Below are 14415 nucleotides of genomic sequence, written 5' to 3'. Positions count from 1 at the left end.
GGGCAGGTGGAAGGGGGTGCAGGCTGCTGGTGCAGCTCAGGGCCAGAGTCAGAGCTACAGTAGCCATCTTATACTTAAATCCAAGATAAGTCTTTTTCCCCATGTTGATGTGGGAGAAAACCTCGTCTTGAATTCAAGTAACTACAGTATGTATTGAGTGTATGACTGTACTTTGCATTGCTAAATTTCATACCATTTTTATTTCATTTTATTTCCTGTTTTTCTTGCATATTGATCTGATCCTCCTCCCTGTTGAAAGTCTCTCATCTTCGTTTCATTTGCAAATTTCATAAGCATGCACAATTTTTGCACAAACTATTTTTTAGTAAAATACTACAGAGGATAAGGCTTTATACCCAAAATATCCTAAATATATGGTAATTTGACCTTTCACCTTTCCTTTCATGGGGTCAAGAAATGATTGTATTGTCAGAAATTTGTGTAATTTCCCCCCATCTTCTCTTCATAATTTAATTTTGAATCAGTCCCCTGTTGCATATGTTGGTCTGTTTTAAATTCCAAGTTGATGTATGGCTATGGAATGCGGGTACGGAAATAAGTGCTTATCTTGATAACAAGTTCTTCATATCCCTAAAAAAAGAACATCTTTTTTTGTCATTTTATTGCAGGATTTATTTAGTTTAGTTCATCATGTTCTGTCAGTGTGAGTACAAGGTGAATACAGTTTATGTTGAGGTTTTAGCTTTAAAAAAAATGTTCACTGAACCATTTAGTATTATTTGGGGAAAGTTCATTGAGTTTTGCAGGATTAGTCCTAGCAAGGAAAAAAAAAAAATTAATAGTAGAAACTGAGTCAGCCTCTAAACATTAATGGCCATCAGTTCAGAATTTATTTTGATGTTCAAAATTTAATGATCAAATAAAATACAGTACTTGTTTCTACCTGCATTAGAATGTATCAGGCCAAAATTGTTTCTTTATTGTACTATAAGAGTGCCTGGAATCCTTGATCACCATTAATGTTTGGTGCTGTACAAGATGATACAGACCTGTGAGACCAACCTTTTTGGCAGGTACACGGTATAAATCTCTGTACACTCCCCAACTGCCACCCCAGTCCCCTTCCTGTGCCCAGGCTGCTGCTCTGCTTTCTGCTGCCTGCCTGATCTGCTACTCTGCTCCTTCTTCTCCAGTCTGCTGTGTGCCACATTCAGTGGCCGGTGCCGGTGCCACTGGTATGGACAGTCCATGTTCTGAATAGTTTTAACCATAGCACATCTGGAGTACATGAGATGCACTAGAAAACCCAAAGGAGGGAATGACTAGGATTGTTTGTTTTAATTGTTATGGCTGACTATGCTTATAGGTATCATTAAAATGAGTTAAGATGGAAACTGAAGAAAAAAGCAGGTTGCTTGATGTGGTCTGTATTTAGGAAAATATTCCATACGATATGGACTGGAGCATTTTAAAAGAAAGACAAGGAATTTATTGTAGACAAAATGGGTGAATGAGGCATTAATGCTGACATAATTGGCAGAGGAGAAGGATTGACGGATGTAAAGGGAGAAAAGTAAATGTAAACAGAAGTGAAGTTATTTAGGGCCTTGAAAACAGAAGAGATTTTAACTTGATGCAGTGTATAATGAGATTAGGTCTGGCTTTTCTCTTTTACATCTTTGTCTCTTTGTAAAGCTATCTGCCATGGAATTCCTCTTTTGTTGGCTAATAAAGTACTTTTTGATTTATACTATTAGATTTTCATGGTAAATCTAAATGGATAATCAGCAGCATTTGGCAGCAAGAGAAGCAGCGGCTAGTTTGTGGGGCACGGTGGTGTGGAAAGCAACAGTCAGTTTGCAGGCATGGTGGTAGTAATTTGGCAGGGGAAGTGGCAGCAGTGGCCTGTATGTGGACTCAGCTGTGTTATTTTGGCCTGCTGTTCCTAAAAGGTTGCTGACCCCTGCCTTGGATGAATCGACTGACAACTCTCGCAGCTATTATTACAAGCTGTTCATAGATCCAGGTTGAGGTCACAAGTTTTCCTCGTAATTTGAAGGTTATCTTTGCAATTATAAGTGTTGAACCACTTTTAAATGAAAGTTTAATTTCTGGAGCACAAAGTTGGTTATTACCACCTTAAAAAGTCTCTCACTGACAAGAGTTTCTATAAACCACCCCAGTTTTACCTGCTACAGATCATCTGAAACACAAAGTAGATACAGTTCTCAGCTACTACAGTCTCTGTAGTATGAAATATGGGTATTGAAAGGAAAAGGAAACGCAGTGAAATAACATAAAATTAAGTAACAAACTGTTTAACAGCCAATTAAAGTGCGGTCACTTTATGCTCATTTTCTTGTGGGGAAAAATTTCAATGAACCTCAGTATGGATTTCTTACTGATACTCTCTTTTTTCTTTTCCTTCTTCAGGTATGGCCTCACAAGTCTTGGTTTACCCACCATATGTTTATCAAACCCAGTCAAGTGCCTTCTGTAGTGTGAAGAAACTCAAAGTAGAGCCAAGCAGTTGTGTGTACCACGAAAGAACCTACCCACGGATCTATGTGAATGGTAAAAACTTTGGAATTACTCAGACTCCCAACAGAGTTGGTACTTACTTTCAGACTAAGAACCCATTTGACAGACCTCGAGGACAGAACTTTTTGTTGCAGTCAAGTGCTGTTGCTTTAAAAAATACTGCAGGTGCTACAAAGGTATTAGCAGCGCGGGCGCAGCAACCTCAAGTGGAGGCACCTCAGGCCGGGACACAGGGAAGCGGGTTAGATTTACAGGACGGACCCCAGCGATGTGGATTGAAGCGTAAGAGTGAAGAGTTGGATAATCAAAGCGCGATGCAGATTGTTGACGAGCTGTCCATATTGCCTGCAATGTTGCAAACCAGTGTGGGAAACTCAGTGACAGTTGTGACAACTACTGCAACTTCGAAACAGAGTGGTACCAGTGGAGATGGAGATTATCAGTTAGTACAGCATGAGGTGTTGTGCTCAGTGAAAAACACTTATGAGGTCCTTGATTTCCTTGGGCGAGGAACCTTTGGACAAGTAGTAAAGTGTTGGAAAAGAGGGACAAATGAAATTGTGGCAATCAAAATACTGAAGAATCATCCTTCTTATGCACGCCAAGGGCAAATAGAAGTGAGCATATTAGCAAGACTGAGTACTGAAAATGCAGATGAATTTAATTTTGTGAAAGCTTATGAATGTTTTCAGCATCGTAACCATACTTGTCTGGTTTTTGAAATGTTGGAACAGAATTTATATGACTTTTTGAAACAAAACAAATTCAGCCCTCTCCAACTGAAAGTAATACGGCCTATACTGCAACAGGTAGCCACTGCACTGAAAAAACTAAAAAGTCTTGGTTTAATTCATGCTGACCTCAAACCGGAGAACATTATGTTGGTGGATCCTGTCCGGCAGCCATACAGGGTTAAAGTAATAGATTTTGGGTCTGCCAGCCATGTATCAAAGACTGTTTGTTCAACCTATTTACAGTCTCGGTATTATAGGTAGGTATTTGATTTTTACTTACATTTTGTTGTTGTTTTCAATAAATGCTAAAAATTTGCTTCATAAAAAAATAATTTGAAACAAAAATAAAGCAGTTCACCATTTTAAATGTAAGCCTGTCTGCTTTAAGAGTAATTATTGCTCTGACAATAGCTTTATTTTTTCACCTGAAATTGAGTTTCCTCCTACAAATATATTTTGAATGTTAACTGAATGTCATCCTTTGAAAAGATCTCTGATTTGAATGTCTGGTTATGTTTTCATTTTGAACAGTCTACTCCTCTTTTACTTTTTGTTTTAGTCTTTTTTTTAACAACTTGTATATAATTCACAGTGTGTGAAATGCAGAATTTCTACGTTTCCCTCTTTTATTTTGATAAACTGATTTAGCTTTTGAGCAGCTGGATGGAAAGATGATTGCATTTCGAGTGATTTATCATGAGATTCCTGTACAAAAGATTGTACGGTCTTCCATTATATTTTCTTGAGTGTGTCTGCATCTACCTATGCTTGCTAAATGCCAGGCATCTTTGGTTCCTTTTGGTTTCAGGGTCTGCTGAAATGTAATGTGGTGGGATTTGGACAGGTGCTTGTAGTGACTTCAAAGTGAGGGTTGCTTTCTGAAAGTATGTGACCAGTCCATTTGAATTTTCAAGGTTAATATTTATGGTCTTTGAAACTTCCAGATACTTTTTGTTTTGTTTTTTTCATTTCTCTTTAATTTTGAATAGGAATTGACAGCAGCATAGGGATGTTCTTAACTTTGTAAGCCTTTTATCCACATTCCTGTGAACCTGATGAAGTTTACTATCTGGTTGTCAATATTGAGTAAATGTGCACATAATAATTTTTTTGTCGGTAATTTTTACTTTTAAATGGAAAAAACCCCTAATATAAATAAGGAAATTAAGTGGTTCATAAATATTTTCATTGGGTAGTGTTTTGACACAAACTTGCCAAACAGAGCAAGCCTATGAATTTGCAGGGCACCTTGTACCTGATGAACCATGCATCTGTTGAATAAAGTTATCTTGCAAACGCATTTTTTCAAAATTGCTTCTGTGCAAGGAAAATGTATCTAAAATTCTATGCAGGGTGCAGTTTTGTGGGAAATGATTCTTGTTTTTTGTATGCTTACCACCTGTCCTATTTGTCTTGAAGAATTTTGTACAGAGACATACTTAAACCTATCAGAATATATTAAAAGAAGCCCCTGAATCTTATACGTTAGTCATCTCAGAAGCTCCATGCGCAACGTCATTCACTTGCATGCTGTTGCTAGCTGGATTGGAGCCTAAGGGAATCCTAACATTTACCATATTTACTCGCATCTAAGTCAACCCTGAATTTAAGATGACACCCCAATAATCAGATTCTATATATGGGAAATTTTTATTGCAGGGGAAGCTGACGGGAGGGAGGGGGGGCGGTCAGATGCCCCCTTGCCCACTGCCCCCCCTTCTCTCTCCTTCATCCTTCCTTCTCCCCGTAGCCTCTGCCCCTTCCTTCCACTCCCCATAATCTGTTTTCCCCACCTCCCCCTTTACTCTCAGACACTGCTTAGACTCTCTTCCCTCCTTGGAGCACAGCACATGGAAGCACAGCACTTGCCAGGCACTGCAGCAGTGGTGGTGATACTGATTGGTGAGGCAAGGGTGGAGTTTCCATGCTTGGAAGTAAATCCAGCCTGAGCTGGAGCTTAGCTGCACCTGACAGTAATGATGGGGCTGGGGGTGGGGAGCAGAAGCTGTAGAGGGCAAGTGGAGGTGGGGCAGGCAGCTGTTCCTGGTTTGCCTAGGCCAGAGTCAGCTATGGCAGCCTTGTATGTGAATCAAAGATGAGGGGATTTTTCCCCCCGGGGTGGGGGGCACAACAACAGTGTCTTGGATTTGAGTAAATATCTTGAATTTAAGTTGTATCTAAAATAAAATCTGTTTGTTTTTTTAAAATAAGATCTGTTTTGGAAAGCTCTGGTTTAAGGTTTGTACTATTATGTACCCATTGGTTGATTCATCCAGTTAGATACTAAACCTTTGGAACAAATTTTAATTGGAATTTTGTGTCTGTTTTATGTAACTGCAGTTTCATTTTGGCATGTTGGGTTGTGATGGGTGCATAGCACTTGGAAGTTTAGCAATTTAGATTCCTTTTTGGGTATTTGGCATGCAGTGTAATGCTACTAGTGCTGCTTTTTGGAGCACTTGGGTAGTGTACATAGGATTGAACAGCAAGGGTTTGTTCCCAGAAAGTGCTGGGTCAACTCCCACTGATTGCAGTGGGAGCCAAGGGTGCCTAAGTAATTTGGAGACATGAACTTCAGAAGTGGAGGGGAGTAACAAGGCATTTACAGAGTGTTTACTAGTAGAGTGCACAGAAAATGGAAGTAGGGGGACAAGTTATTTCAGTTCTTTCGTATTATTGTGCCTCTTGTCACCCTGCTAAAGAACCACATCTTAAACCAAACCCTTTAAAGTCCAGGCAGTGGAGTACAATGAAGGGAGGGGAGAGTCGCTTCATCATTGTGTTTAAAATAAAACCGTTAATAAAAATGAATAGCATAGTCTTCTTTAAATATTTAATCCCTTTTATTTTTTACCTTGTATTTATAGTAGGGCTGTGCGAAGCTTTGGTTGCTGATTCAATTCAGCCCAATTTGGCGGCCGAATCTCCGAATCCAAATAGATTTGTCAGATTCAGCGATTTGGCCACAGACACAGCTTTATATGTTTTTTCTACGTACCTCGAGGTACCAGGTGCAGCTCATGAACACTGAGATGATGGGGTAGATGGAGCGTCCTGTGGAAGCATGGGGGTGGGGTCCCACATGCGCTCGAAATACTTCCAGTCCACTTCCAGGTCCGCTGCGCAGCACGTGAGGACCCCCCTGCCCCCTGGCTCAGCAGCTGGTGCCTCCTGGGTCTGGGGTGGCACCCGGGGTCCCCCCCACAACCAATCGTTCACATAAAGTATACAATACTATCCAGAAAACAACTTTAATAATGTTTTTATAAGGAGTGTCAAAGATGTGGCCTGTGGGCTGGATCCTGCCTGCAGAGCCCCATTGTCTGGCCCGCGGTGCAAAGTCTGAAGCATGGCCTGGTGCACAGGGCTCAGAATTTGTGCTGCACCCAGTTCCCACCCCAGCAAGTCTGGGACCTGCTCTGCATTCAGTGACTGCAGGCAGCTTCTCAGGGGCAGGCGCTGTGTGCGGTCTAGGTCCTAGAGCAAGCACTGCGTGGCACATGTCCTGAACTACCCAGAGTGTGTGCTGCATGTGCTGGATTCAGGTCCCTGGAGACAGGGGGTCCATGGGGCCAGGTGAGTTTGACATCCCTGGTGTAGGTATATATCTTAAAGGAATATTCTGATTTGATATGTTCTGTTTAACTGGTGAATGGAGATTACTTTTGCCATGCTATCTCAGGAAAGTAAAATAAATAAATAAATAAAAATATATATTACATAGTAGCCTCCAAACGTTTTGAACCTGCAGATGACATAACATTAGCATCAAACTTATAATTGAACATGAGGACAGTATAGAGGTAGGAGGTTCCATGAACCAGCAGTTGCCATGGCCTTAGACATCCAGTATTTTGGGGACCACTCCTGAAATACCGTTTAAAAGGGCCTGAGGAACTGAAGTGTCATTAAAAGTCAGTGGGACTTGGCCTACTAAGAGTCTATTTTGGAAACAGGACATAAAAAATTAGGTCATGTAGACATCTTGAAAAGAAACTTCAACATCGTTATACAACAGAACAATTTACTGCTAAGCCTTTAGTGTAACCTGTATAAACATTTTTAAAGTTGTTGAATGGGTGAGAAGTAGATATTTTACACTGGGTCCATCCACTTGGTTTTTCTGTCATCTGATAAACTACCAGAGACTAAATAAGAATAGAAGTAGTAGTTAACTAGACAGTTGGGAGCATTGCAAAACACTGCAGGTACTACAATAAAAGCTCTGTTATCCGGCATCCCCTGGGAATGGGGGATGCCGATTAATCAGCTGTTCTGGTTAATCAAATGTGCACCATCTGGTGCACTCCCCGATGATGGTGTGCTGGGGGACAGGGAGGGAGCCCCTGCGCAGGCTGCTTTTTCCCTCGCAGGCTGCTTTGCCCTGGGCCGTGGGCCGGAAAAGTGGTGAAGAAAAACTCCGGCTTGTGGCAATGAAACAGGAAGTCCCTCGGAAGTGGTACTTCCAGTTTCGCTTTTGCCGCATCACTTGGATGCCAGTTAATAGAGTTTTCCAGCTAATAAAGTGCTGGTTAACACAGCTTTTACTGTACAAAGTTCTGTACTGCAACTGTTGTTGCTATAGTGGTCATTTTTCTTATTTGTATTATGTTTGTGTCGGTTTATATTAAATCAAATGACCTTGAAAAGGAGAGGCAAGCAATGATTAGGGAAAAATTTAGGAACAACATAATTAGTAAGGTTAGTTGATCCTAAATGAGATAACACAGAACTGCAGGGCAAAGGAACATCATAAAGCTAGGTGACAGCAGGCTGCAGCCTATTAACGTATATAGTTCAGTGTAGACAAGTCTATTGCACATTGGAAAGAAACACACAGACTTACTACTCAGCTCTAAGTTAGTTGCAGTCATTCAGAAAACAAACTTATGCATCATTATGAATTTTGGGGTGGCAGCAGGTCCCTTACCATTGCCATGGGCCTCACTGACCTCTGGGAAAAGCCCAGTGCCACTGCTGTCTTCAGCATGCAGCAGGATAAAAGCAGGCTGCTACCCACCCTGAGCACTGGTCCCACCCTGCAGTGGCTGCCAGATCCAGCCTGCAGTGGGACGAGACCAGGCTGCCGCCCAACCCAAGCACCAGAAAGAGCCTGGTGCCATCCCTGCTGCAGCCCACCTGCTTTTAGCTGTTGGGCTGTGCCCTTTCCCCACTCCTTTCCTAGCCCCAGCCTCCCTCCCTCATGACTGTGGGAATGTATCCTTATTTGTTACATTGTAAACTAGATTCCCTTTATGTGAATTTGATGTATGTGCACTTTTACGGGAATGCATCTACCACATAAATCGAGAGAAACCTGTAAGGAATGGAATGGCAAATAATATTACATATCATCTAAGCTCAGTTGACTGAAATAGTGGGCTCGTTTGGCAGGCAGAAATTCCTCTAAATGCAGGCTGGACTCTCCTAGTCTGTCAACTACTGTCAGTGCTTTGCTAGTAGCTGTCCTGCAACTGACTGTCCTTTTAATTTCAAGGCTGCTATTGTAGATGAGGCATTCTGATTAATGGTGTAGGAAGCCTTAATGAAGAGCACACAACTGAGAGGCAGAGCATATTCCTTGAGTAAAAAACCTTACTGACATGAGCAAGCTTTTTCTGCATGAATTGGTACAGGGCTGTGCAACTTGCGAGTGGTTGGGGGCTGCATCTTCCCTCCTCTTCCCCCTGCCCCCACTGCGCCCCAACAGCACTTCAAGCATTGTGTTATGTGGCCCTCCCTTCCCACCCCTGCACAAGCACTCTCATGCCATGTGAAGTCCATAGGTCCCATGAGCCTTCTGACCATGGTCTCTCAGGGATGGGGGCAGGAAGTACAAGCTGGAGGGGAGGGAGTGCAAGTCCATGGAGTGCAGCAGCTGTAGTGGTGGCAGGGGGAGTGAAACCTGACTGTGTACCTAGGGACCGTAGTTGGACAGTCCTGAATTTAGTGTACATGCTTAAATTGACTTGTGTGCCTTTTTATATTGAAATCAGTGTAGTTTGGCAAATGGTTAGTGCTATTTGCATGGTTTACATACTTATTCACCTGGCCTCTTATGTGGCTTATACTTCTCTATTTTGGAATTGTTTTGTTAATATTTTATCATCTTATCTTAAAAGAAATGTAAGAGACAGAATGAAACACATACATGAGAGTTAGAGATTTGGGAATGCATAGTTGACAGAGATGAACAAGTGAGAACATGACAGAAATACATAAAAGGAATGGAATAAAGGAGGTAATTTGTGCCGTCAGTAACATTGCAAGGCAACAAACTTAAAATTGAAAGGCAAATACAATTTTACTTACTGCATATTTAATCTGTAGAACTCACTGTCTCATGGTGGTATTGAGATTTAAGTTTACTAGATTTCAGAAAAGGGTTTCACATTCATATAGGTAATTGGAAAGAGTTATTAGATGTCCAAAAGAGCTGTTTGCCACTTTAGGCTACACAAAGACTGCTTAAAAGTAACAGCGTGAAGAGAGCAGTGAACTATAAATAGCGTATAATGCTCTTAAGCGGGCAGTAATTTCCTCTTGGATTCTAGGTACAGTTTAGGATATTTTGATGTAAAAGTGATATGAGGTTGGTTTTAGTTACCTGAAAGCCTCTCTTTCTGTATGATGTTTTTTATAGTTATGGGCAGTATTTCCAGACTGGTTTCTAGGTTTTAATCTTCGGGGCTGAAGGCAGGATTTTTCTGGTAAAGGGACATTGGATCCAGAATTCTCTCACTCCACTGGTGATCTGATTTATTTATATATGACCTTCAGGTATTATGTAAGTAAATATTTTTATAGGTAACTATATTGTTGTAATGCTTGAAAGTGTTAGTTAGAAATGGAAGCTTCATTTAGGTAGGCAGTATACAAAATTTTGAAAAGAGAAAAGACACGTTTTGAAGGACTTGCATGATCTTTATATTTACTCAAGCTGTTGTCATAGATTGGAGAGTATTTGAAAAGCATTCAGTATTCCTCATGGGCACATATGCCCTCTTAATTCCATAAAACTGGGTTATCTTCCAAATTTAATAATCTTTTTTCACCTCTTTTGTAAGCAGGGGGTGGCAGAATATTTTCCACACATGTATGGTAGGTCTTTATTTGGTGAGACAGGAAGTTTATGTAGATTTGGATGTGCTCTGTCTCCTGTGCAACACCAAGATAGAAGAACTAACTTCACATGACTATGTCCAAGAAGGGTGTCACTTAGGACATGAGAAACCTCAATAGATAACCTTTGAATGTGAATGTGCTTGGCAATCTTCTTTCTTTCTTGTTTTTTGCTGTTTTTCAATAATATAACACCAAGGGACATCAGCCTGCCCGGGTCATGTGGGGCAGGTGTGCAACTCTCAATTTAAGTGGTACTTCCTTCCATGTAGCAATAAACCCTGCCCGTATCAAACACCTCTGATTTGCTATAGAAACAAATGTCTTCCAATTCGTTATCCTTCCATTATGTTCTGCCCACAGTTTCTAGTGTATTCATCTCTCAGAGGTTTTGATAGTTTGAAGAGGCTTTGATAGTTGCAGCATTTAAGACCCAAAACTTTGGCTGAACGGTTGGTTAATGAAGGCCTGCCTGCCATAGACTTTTTATTTTGAGGTTCAGTGGATGTCCAGCCTTCTATAGGTTTTAGTTCTCATCATAGAGAATCCCTTTGATTGAAACAGACCCTAGTTTACCTAAAGACAGAACTTCCTCTGGGTGGACGCATTTCTGCAAATATGAGACCAAAAAATTTGAGATTCCATTTCCAGGCATCTCCACAGTCACAGTTAATTGAGATGATGACCTTTGTTGAAACTGGTTTGTGGCACAACTGCATCCCTAAATTCAAAACATTCTTTCTTTCTTTTTTATCAATATAATTTGCTGAATCATTAAGCAGCCTATTTCATATGGGCTCTCCTCTGTCTCGGCAGATGGTGATCTTGGGGATCTCATCACAACCTTTCTGGAGTATCAAACAGAGGAGGGATGTTCTGTTTCTCCTAAGACTCCTCTGGAGCCGATGCCTTTTCAAACGGAAGCACATAACTAGTGTGTCAGAATGAAATGAAAGCACCCCCTTTCCCATTTAAAAATGAAAGGAGTAGTTTTGGTCCAGAAGCCTGTTGATCAAGGCTTCTTATTTGAACAAGAACTTGTCTGTGGGACCTACTGACTCAACCAGTAAATCTCAGCCAGGGTGCCTTGAAATCCTTTTAGGGTGCCACAGGATGCCACATGTTAGCACTGTTAGGTTGATTCACAAGATAAAGCCAATGATTTCAAATAATCCAAAGTGTTAGAAACAGTCTGACCTGCTGTGGGTCTTTTGAGTTCTTTGCAATATAAAAAATGTTGTATTATTTTTCCATAGTCAACAAATGAATGAAAAGTAAGAGCTGACATTTTCCACAGGGCCCCTTGAGTCTAATGAAAGGTGCCTTGATACCAAAAAGGTTGAGAACCTCTGGGCTGGACAGCTGGCACCTGGGTGCAGGAAAATGAGAACTAACTAATTCAGTGTCTTCAAGAAGTAAGTAGCAGTGGCCCAAGTATTCAGAGTTCTTTCACCCCTTCCAGGCTTAGCATCTGTGGGACTATCTAGTTTTTTACTGTAAGGATATGAGGGTCTGCTTCCTAGCACATTCATGGACTTCCTACCCCAAAATAAAAACAGTTTGCTGATTTGGAAGTCTGAAGAGGTTATGATACCATAATTCACATAGTGCCCTTACATCTCATGACCATGGAGATGTATTGAATTTTTCAGGTTCAATTCTGATTACATTTTATACCTAGTCTTCTGAGAGTCCAAATCTCAGTGTAAGGAGCATTGTGGCTTTATTTCTTTTGTTTCTAGGCCTTTTCTTATTAGAGACAGCCTTGTATTTCCCAGTTCTTTTAAAGCTACATGCCTGTAGGCTCTTCTAGTCATTATATTAATGTAATTTGGGTTTTATGGGACATCGCCAATCCTGGATATACAAAGAAGTCTTCCCAATATTAGTTTTCCATTTAACAGATTTTTTGTTAATAATAACATTGTTTCGGAGGCTTAAAATTAAGGATTTTAGCCATCTTCCAGAAACTTTTGAAACCCCTGTTGATAGGCCCTCTATAGAATGTCTTCCCTACAAAACGGGCAACATTTTATTTTAACCAGTCTATTTCTTTGCTGTCTTACTAGTCCAAGGCTTCCCACACTTGGGAAAAACAAGTGTGTAATTTGATCTCCCCAACTATGTAGTCAGATTCTGTAAATGCAGAAATAAACCTTGGAGAAAACTTGTACTTTTTAAGATTATAGAAGGGACTCAAAGGTGCCTTTCTTCCATATCTGGTACTTTTACCTAGATAAACTGGGCAGTTTAGGCCTACAAGTTGTTCATCTAAGATTCCTCTACTTCAGGGGGCATCATTCACCAAGTCACATAACTACTCCCTGAAAAATATAGCATAGGTTTTAAGTTAAGAAGCTTTTAGTGCATATCGTTTTTATGTGCATTTACCAAGCAATATAAAATATATTGCATCTCAAATTTCTGTCTTTAATTGGGTTTTCCCCAAATAAAACCCTTCAGGAAGAGATAATCAGTACATAATAAAATATAGAAAGTAGCAGTTAAATGGAGACTTTTTTTCTCATGGCATTTCTAATTTGAAATTTGTTTCCCTCCTGTTTTTGGTGTTGTTTAACTTGAGATAACGTTCCAGTTATATTTAATTACAAAGCAACAGGTGCTTTGAGGGGAAAAAAATAAATTTGTTTTTTTACTCCAGGCTTTTTGATCAAGAGAATATATACCCCTTGTTCTGTGAGATCTTTTTTTTGTTTGTTTTTGCCTAATTCTAATTTCAAAATGAGGATTGAGAGTTGTAAGGGAGGGGGGAATTATTTTTATCCCTTTTTATTACCCCCAATCTGAAGAGTATTTATGTAAAGCAGTACTGTCCAGCAAGCAGCCTGCAGGCTGAATGTGGCACGAGGGGTTAAATTATGGCCTCCAGGCTCCTGCTTAGCTGCTGCTTGCTCCCCTGTTCCAGCCAAAGGCTCTGGGCTCCCAGTCTTCTCCAGCTGCTGCTTCCTGCCCTCTCTGAAAGAGGTGGGACAGTGTCGCACAGCCTATGGAGCAGAGTGTGTGTCTGGGGAAATCAGGGTGCATGGTTTGTAGCAATGGGGCAAATGCCCGTTGTCTGTGGCACAGGGGCCCATGGCTAGCCCTTGTGCAGCCTTCACATTGTTCAGTCCTTGCTTGGTCAGACCGCATGTCCTGCAGGCTGTATGCTTGGAAGTTGGACAGCCCTGATGTAAGGAGAGGGAGAGGTTTTAAGATTATTTCTAAAAAAAGAGGCAGGTACAAGAACAAGGGATCATACTTGGAACTTGATAATATTTTACAGTCTCTGTTAATCAGCAGTGCCATTGGTAGGGGATTGGAGAGCCAAGTAATACTTGGAGCAGCTCCCTCTGCTGCTGGCATTATATCAGAAATGTGGGAGGAAAGAAAATGGAGAGGAGCCTTGATTTCTTGAAGAATCAGGGTTTGACTAGAAAGGGAAGGAGATGGTTGAAATAGAGAATGAACAGGTGTTTGCTTGAAGTGAAAATTATGGTAAGGAAGTAAGTCTTGGCTTCCTGGAGGCAGAGTTTTTCTTTCTTATATATTTTTAAATTAGATGCATTTTTCTATTGGAGAGTTCTTATAAAATTTAGGATGAACTAACAGTAACATTCTTAGAAGAGGACCCTAGATTCACTGGGTAGTATGACTTTGTAGTAAATTCTGGGTAACTTGCTTAAGGGATAAGTCACCACTATGGTGCAATTTATGGCTTTTCCTATTTCTTCACCAGTGTTCTGGCTCTTCTTCCCCCAGAATGATCAGTTCCTAATAATTGCTCACATTGGCTAGTTTGCCATGATTTGCATTCCCCTTGGAGTGATTAGTTAATTAGAGTTTACTTTATTTTTCCACTTCTGTCTTTTACTACTTGTGCACGGATGATAGGGAGCTTGCTTTGTCGCTGCCAATATTATACTCCGTTTTTAGACAGGAAACTTCCTTTTCTCTCTTTTTTAACAAGAAATGAAGCTGTATATCAACAGAATATAGGAATATGCTTGATAATATTTGTGTTGGAATTTGTTTGAAATATTATTCTGATTATACTCAT

The 14415-nt window shown here is 40.6% G+C and overlaps 1 protein-coding gene across 5 annotated transcripts in view; it reads left to right on the top strand.

Moving 5' to 3' along the window:
- The window catches only part of HIPK3 (homeodomain interacting protein kinase 3), a 123318-nt gene that overhangs the window by 29777 nt on the left and 79126 nt on the right, over window positions 1-14415 (top strand). For all 5 annotated transcript variants that reach the window (XM_006259490.4, XM_059722708.1, XM_059722707.1 and 2 more), the window contains exon 2: window positions 2395-3493. In XM_006259490.4, coding sequence (XP_006259552.2) covers window positions 2397-3493 — 1097 coding nt within the window. In that variant the 5' untranslated portion in view covers window positions 2395-2396. The remainder of the gene's footprint in view (window positions 1-2394; window positions 3494-14415) is intronic.

The sequence above is a fragment of the Alligator mississippiensis genome, chromosome 2 (genome assembly GCF_030867095.1).
Source record: "Alligator mississippiensis isolate rAllMis1 chromosome 2, rAllMis1, whole genome shotgun sequence".
NCBI classification, from domain to species: Eukaryota; Metazoa; Chordata; order Crocodylia; family Alligatoridae; genus Alligator; species Alligator mississippiensis.
This window is presented reverse-complemented; position numbering and strand designations above follow the sequence as displayed.